This window comes from Limanda limanda, chromosome 1, assembly GCF_963576545.1.
Source record: "Limanda limanda chromosome 1, fLimLim1.1, whole genome shotgun sequence".
NCBI classification, from domain to species: domain Eukaryota; kingdom Metazoa; phylum Chordata; class Actinopteri; order Pleuronectiformes; family Pleuronectidae; genus Limanda; species Limanda limanda.
In genome coordinates this window covers 1330883-1338382 of record NC_083636.1, presented here as the reverse complement: position 1 = coordinate 1338382, position 7500 = coordinate 1330883, and the positions used below count along the sequence as shown (strand labels likewise).

Below are 7500 nucleotides of genomic sequence, written 5' to 3'. Positions count from 1 at the left end.
GTAACCAAACTGTTATGGTTCATTGTTTCTGAAATAAGAGGCCTGACTGCTATGTTCACAGCAAACTTGAAAAAAATTAAATATTAAGCCATGGTTTAACTGCACTATAGGCTGAGTCCTTGTTTACCTGAAATTTGAACTTTATAATTTTACTTTGTAACGCCCTGTTTGGCAATGTTGTTTTTCAATAAAATTCAACATTTTCCTAAAGCCAGCCAATCCACTTTTCCATGTTGATAAGAGCATTAAAACGGATAAAAGAATTATGGACAAAAAGAAATTAAGGGACATTTAGAATAGATAAAAATTTGCGATTAATCGCGATTAATTATTTTAATCGTTTGACAGCACTAGTTTAAACCAAAGCCACTGAGCCGTTTACAGATCTGTCTCCATGACGACTCCTAACATCCAATCAGAACCTGTCTTGGAACCGTTTCTGTGGCTGAACATGTAAGTTGAAGTTCTCCGTGCTGCTCTGCGTCTCAGGCTCTGCGTCAGTTCTTCGAGCGGGTTCCGTGGGAGCTGAGCTACCCGCTGCTGTTCTGCTCCTGCCCCGACCAGGCGTGTGCCGAGCGCCGGCGCCGCACCATCGTGCCGTCCTGCTCGCACCAGGAGAGGCACCGGCCCGCCTGCCTGGAGCTGAGACTCACCTGCCGCTCCGACGCCCTCTGCAGGTGAGACGCCAGGCTCCCAGCAGCCAATCAGACGAGAGGGCGACCCGCTGTGGGGGGGGGGGACGGGGGGGGGGGCAGCTCGTTCCACTGATTGTCCTCCAGCGAGAGACGGAACCAATCAGGGAAATCAGCTGCTCAAGAGTCTCATTTGAAATCTGGAGACACTTGGGTCAAAATTACATGTTTGATTGATAACGTCTGGTTTTAAAGGTTAGAGGAGCTGTGAGTGGAGGAAGTGAATGTGTCACAGAAACACACACACACACACACACACACACACACACACACGCACACACACACACACACACGGTCCCTTCAGAGCGGAGCAGCGATGATTGATTGATTGATTGATTGATTGATTGATTGATTGATTGATTGATTGATTGATTGATTGATTGATCGATTGACTCTCCCTGGAATCCAGTGATGGAGGAAGAGAGGGATGAAGAACAGAGGAAGTTCAGAGGAGGAGAGGCTGAAGGAGAAGATCAGAAACTGTGAGGATGTGAAGAACCTTGAGTTAAACCTCTGAAGCAGCAACACATTGACGGGCTCGATCAAATCCTCAGCGAGAACCTGATTGGAGGAGAAACCTCGGTTGTTGTTGTGTAGTCCTGAGATCTCAGCTGATCCAGTCCCCAACAGTCAGGAGTCTCAGAAGAAAAGCTTAAGAGAAAAGAGAGATGTATAGTTTGTGTAGAAGTCTTTGTTCTCTTTGTGTCACTCACATCGTTTCACTTCCTCAGTTTGTTGCTGCTGCACGTCTTCAGTGTTTGGTTCCTCAGCTTCACGGCCGAGGTTCGAGGTCACGTGCTGTTCTGAATCTTTCCTCTAAAGCCTGAACATCTTCAGTAATTACAGCGACGAGTGAAAAGAGACTTTTCTTCCTGTTGTGATTCTTCTGTGTCTCGCACCTTGAGAGAAAACAGCTTTCAATTCTTTCTATTAAATCTCTGAGACGTTGATCAGGAAGAGAAAACCCACACGCTGCTGCTGTGTGTGTGTGTGTGTGTGTGTGTGTGTGTGTGTGTGTGTGTGTGTTTGTGTGTGTGAAGCTCAGTGTCAGGGTCGTGGTGTAGAACATAAGACACGTTGGTTCACAGATCCATCAGGAGCAGTTCACGTGTTTCTCGTCTGATGTGAACACACACAACAACACAACCTGTTGTTCTATCAGTTCAACACAATGAAGCCGTTTCAGCGATCACTCCTTGTCTGTGATTGGCCGCTGGTGTGCGAGTTGTGTTGGTTGTGCGACACCGCTTTGTGCTCCCTGCTGAGAGTCTGTTTGGGCGAGTGTGTGTGACTTACAGAAGAAAAGAGATAAATCAATAACGTTAACACAGAGGAGCAGCAGAGCCCGCCCACCGCCAACCCACCGGCCAATCAGCAGCTCCCCGCCCCCCCGCCCCCCCCCCCTCAGTCAGTCCACAGAGTCAGTCGCACGGAGCATGAACGAGGTTTAATTGCCTGTAAAAGGCAAAGTGGACTGGTCCTCCTGGCTTCAGCCTCCATTAACCTCAGCCGGCACCGAGCCGCATAATCACCGGCGTCCCGCAGGTCGTCTGGTCCCAACGGCCTCGGAGGGCGCTCGCCGCCCGCTGAGCGCCACGGGAGGACGCCACTGCTCGGGGACCGCTTTGATTGACAGGAAGCATAATTAAATGTGGTCTTTGCCACAAGAGAAACCTACAGAGATCTGGAAACGGGTTTTGGACCGAGACCCTTAAAAAAAAAAAATCAATTTGCATTTCAAATCACACGTAGGGTTCAAGTTCGGTGAGAACCAGAGGAAACCGCCGCTCGGAGGAAATCTACACTTCAACAGGAGGAAAGATTAGAATCAAGAGAAAAGAATCTGATCTGTTTGTTTGAATTTAACTTCTCAACAGAAGAAGACAAACTGGAGCCAGTTTCACAGCTTCTATCTAAAGCTTCAATGTTTTCACTTCAATACAAAACTGTCAAAACACATTTGAGTTTTTCCGTGAGTTGAATTTGTAAAAATGATATTTAGATTCTAATGAGGCTCTGGTTGCAAGAAGCTTCCTTCCTTCCTTCCTTCCTTCCTTCCTTCCTTCCTTCCTTCCTTCCTTCCTTCCTTCCTTCCTTCCTTCCTTCCTTCCTTCCTTCCTTCCTTCCTTCCTTCCTTCCTTCCTTCCTTCCTTCCTTCCTTCCTTCCTTCCTTCCTTCCTTCCTTCCTTCCTTCCTTCCTTCCTTCCTTCCTTCCTTCCTTCCTTCCTTCCTTCCTTCCTTCCTTCCTTCCTTCCTTCCTTCCTTCCTTCCTTCCTTCCTTCCTTCCTTCCTTCCTTCCTTCCATTCTAAGAAGACAGAGAAACTCCACACAGACCGAACCAGGATTTGAACGAAGACACTTGTTGTTAGACAGTTTAAGACTTTTTAAGATGAGAGTAAAGTGATTTCTGATCAATTTCTTGTCCAAACTGGTGAGAAAGTGTGAAGGACATCAATCATCTGTCCATCATCCTCTCGGGTCAGAGCTGGTGGACTCCAGCTCCTCCTGGTGGATCCTGAGGTGTTCCCAGGCCTGATGGGATATGTAGTTCCTCCAGGTAGATCTGGGACTCCTCCTCCTCCTCTGTCAGCTCAGTTTCAGCTCAGCGGGTCGTACCGAGGTCTGGATTCTCGTGATGTGAGAATGAAACTAAGAAGACTGAAGTTATTAGACCTGCGTGTTTTATGAATTGAGAACAAAAACATTCACGACCTTCATGTTGGTCGACGCAGACTTCAGCTCCGGCTCCTCCTCGTAATCACCAGCGATCTGAATCCACACAGGATGATTATAACCTGCGGTCGATTTCCCCGGGACTCAAACAGGACGAGGAAGATGAAAGAAAGTGAAGAATTTCTGCAGCAGCTGATCTGCACTTTATTAAAACCACAGAGAGGACGATGCTCGGCTAATCGTGATTGAATAAGCTCCTCCCCTGTGGAACGTCTCCTGTCTGGACTTTAGAAGACGATTGAAGGACGAGAGATTTACTGTTAAAGTTTTGAGTTGAAGGGGAAACGTGTTCTGAATGTCTTTTCTCTGCCTGTTAAAGATCCGGCAGCCGTTCAGTTCACAGCTCGTTGTTACTGGGTGATGTCGCCAGGCATTTAAATATCACACCTACTCCATGTTAGTGGATGGGACATGGACCAAACTGGAATATCAAAGTAGATGGTTTCTGTCATTTCAGCTCGTTCTGATCTCACTGATGTTTGTTCAAGTTTCAGTTTGGTTTGAATCAGTTATTTGATGATATAAAAACAAACTGAGGCGTCATGATTGACAGCTGAGTCTGACTCCTGATTGGTGGAGAGCGTGTATGGGCGGGACCTTGATGCCACGGCTCCAGGATCACTTCTCCACCGACTCTGACATCCTCACCACCAGATGGCAGCGTTCGAAGGCGAGATGTCGGATCTTTGTTTACGGTCTAATTGACCCTGGGTCTGAATAGGAGACCCTTTCAGTTCTGTGACTGTTTGCTGTGATTGAGACGTTCTCCCTCAACCAGGTGTTTTCAGTTTCACATCCAGGACCAATATCACCCTCAGTGATTTGTGTGAACTGACCCTTTAAACCTCCAGCGGCGTGAGACACAAACTCCTGACAGAGTCGGCTGCGGAGGCGTCGGGACACATCTGGCGGATGTGAGGATTCGTCAGGCTCCTGGTGACCTCATCCCACCGAGCGCTCCTGCACTAATGACACTGTGTATGTATGCAAACACACACGCCCGCCCGCCCAGCCGTGCTGAGCTCAACTGCTTCTCCACAGCCGCCAGCAGCTGAGTGGTGTTTCTAAGACGAGGAAGCCAATCTCGCCACCGCATCGCTCCATTACACGGTCAGTGAGGTGAGGTGGCGGCGTGATGGAAATAGCTGCCTCCTCTCTGGAGGTCACAGAGGACGACGGCGACGCAACACACCCTCTCACTTACTGCCACTGTGTGTGTGTCTGTGTGTGTGTGTGTGTGTGTGAGTTTAACACAAAAGTATTCATCTCATTTCCTCCGTGCTCGTCTGAATGTGTCCGGTTGGTTTACAGGAGCGAGAGATGAGTCTTGGAGGGGAAATAAGGGAAGAGAACCCCCGAGGAGGCGGAGCAGAAAGTAATGGAGGCGGAGGAGTAACCGAGGGCGACGTCTCCTGATGGCGGCAGCTCATAAACTATGATAATATGTAAATATGCAAATGAGCAGTCCCACTCAGGGACTGTTAATTAAAGAAAACATCAGGACAAAAGAAAGCAGTTAATCACCACACACACACACACACACACACACACACACACACACACACACACACACACACACACACACAGAGGTTAAACAAACCGCTTCAGTGTAGAAATGTTTTTCATACGTTTCTCTGAAGAACGAATCTGAAGCAGATTCTTCAAACCAGAAGAAAGTTTCTGAGCCGTGTTCACGACGTCGTTGGATCTGAACCCTGGAGACAAATCATCTCACAAGCTGGAGTCAGAACAAAGTGCAGAACTCAGATCAGCTGCTGCTGCTGCCACAGGAAACCAGCTCCACTCTGACACTCAGGATTCAAGATTCAAGATTCAAGATTTTTATTGTCAGATGCACAGAGATCACATGAAGCAGTCGCTGGCAATGAAATACTTGGGTCACAGGCTCTCTTTAAGAAATGCTCAGTAGTTTCAACCAAAAAAATTAAATAAAAATAGAAATAGTATAAAATAGAATAAAATAGAATATCAATAAAATAGAATATCAAAAACTAAAATAGAAAATAAAATATATATCTAAATATATATCTTTACAGATGAGAAAAACAAAAGAACAATAGTTCAATTTGTGCAGTAGTGCAAATATTCAAATATGCTTATTACGGTGCTGGTGCAAATATGCAGATATGCCAGGGTGCTGGTTCCATCACAGGAACATAACACAACATGACACAAACACCTCGAGCAACAAATCCCGTCGCAGAGATGGGTCACGTGACAGGAAGTTGGATCCTCTGAAGTTAAAATCTAACTTTTATCCGCTCTGGATTCATCTGGTGAACGAGCATTAAATGATTGATGACACGTTTTCTGAATATGATCACACACCCAAGTAAAACCATAGGGTTTCTAACGGCAACATTTATGGTATTAGAATTAAACTGAATACGATAAAGGTGTTTGTTGTTTTACTTCCCGTTCATCGGGCTGTGAGAACCTGGAGAGTTGAATCAGTGTCGTGTTGGAGGAGCGAGGAGGTTGGATGTGGATCAAACAGATGCACCTCCTCTCCAGTCCATGGAGGACTGGAGGACTGGATGGGAGGTGCTGGAGAGGAGGTGCTGGAGGATGTTAGGGAGGAGCAGGTCGTTAAAAACTGCAGGATCCATTCAGAGGTCTCATGGGGGGGGGGGGGGTCCTGCACAGAGGAGAAGGAACATGTTAGCCTGATGGTTGGTGTTTGTACAGTTTTATAATGAAGCCCATGTTCACGTCGGGAGGAACCTTCACATGTTGAGGACGTGGAGAGGACCCACAGAATCAGAGACTGGACTGGAACACGAGCCTGCAGCTGTTCCATGTGCACGTCGACCTCCCTCTGCTGTAGAAGCTTCAGTGAACGACCTCGGAGCTTCAGTGGGAGATGTTTGGTTTTGTGGCTGAAGTCGTTCTGAGCGTGTGGAATCAGAGGAACGGCGTCGGGTCAGAGAGAGAGCAGAACATCTCCAGTCTCTCTCTCGGCCTGTGATGAGTCGGGATGGATCTCTAACGAGCCCTGAGGGGAGAGAGGAGCTCAGGCAGGATTTGATCGGCTGGTTTCCGAGGCGGCGGCGGATTGAAACTCTCAGATATCTGAGCTCCGACCTTCATCTGTCACTGGGTCGCACACAATTAAAGAGCAAAGATACGTCTGGTTTTCAATCAGCGCTTCTGAGAGATATTATAATAAAAGTCCATATAATAATTATATCAACTTCTCCAACTAGTTCAGACTCTGAATCTGCTCCTAGTTTGTAGGAGCTGGTTTCACACAGACTGTACTGATCTGCACCAGAGTCAGGCTGCAGGACAGAAGGACAGAAGGACAAGCTGCAGGACAGAAAGACAGAAGGACAGGCTGCAGGACAGAAAGACAGGCTGTAGGACAGAAAGACAGGCTGTAGGACAGAAAGACAGGCTGCAGGACAGAAAGACAGAAGGACAGGCTGCAGGACAGAAAGACAGGCTGTAGGACAGAAAGACAGGCTGTAGGACAGAAAGACAGGCTGTAGGACAGAAGGACAGGCTGTAGGGCAGAAGGACAGGCTGTAGGACAGAAGGAGCTGTAGGACAGAAGGACAGGCTGCAGGACAGAAGGAGCTGTAGGACAGAAGGACAGGCTGCAGGACAGAAGGACAGGCTGTAGGACAGAAGGACAGGCTGCAGGACAGAAGGAGCTGTAGGACAGAAGGACAGGCTGCAGGACAGAAGGAGCTGTAGGACAGAAGGACAGGCTGCAGGACAGAAGGACAGGCTGTAGGACAGAAGGACAGGCTGTAGGGCAGAAGGAGCTGAAGGACAGAAGGACAGGCTGCAGGACAGAAGGAGCTGTAGGACAGAAGGACAGGCTGCAGGACAGAAGGACAGGCTGTAGGACAGAAGGACAGGCTGCAGGACAGAAGGAGCTGAAGGACAGAAGGACAGGCTGCAGGACAGAAGGACAGGCTGTAGGACAGGAGGACAGGCTGCAGGACAGAAGGACAGGCTGTAGGACAGGAGGACAGGCTGCAGGACAGAAGGACAGGCTGTAGGACAGGAGGACAGGCTGCAGTACAGAAGGAGCTGTAGGACAGA

At 48.1% G+C, this 7500-nt stretch overlaps 1 protein-coding gene across 1 annotated transcript in view; it reads left to right on the top strand.

Annotated features, from left to right (window-relative positions):
• The window catches only part of gfra2b (GDNF family receptor alpha 2b), a 45153-nt gene that overhangs the window by 29293 nt on the left and 8360 nt on the right, over positions 1-7500 (top strand). The window contains exon 5 of the mRNA XM_061075777.1: positions 490-677. Within this exon, the coding sequence (XP_060931760.1) occupies positions 490-677 (188 nt within the window). The remainder of the gene's footprint in view (positions 1-489; positions 678-7500) is intronic.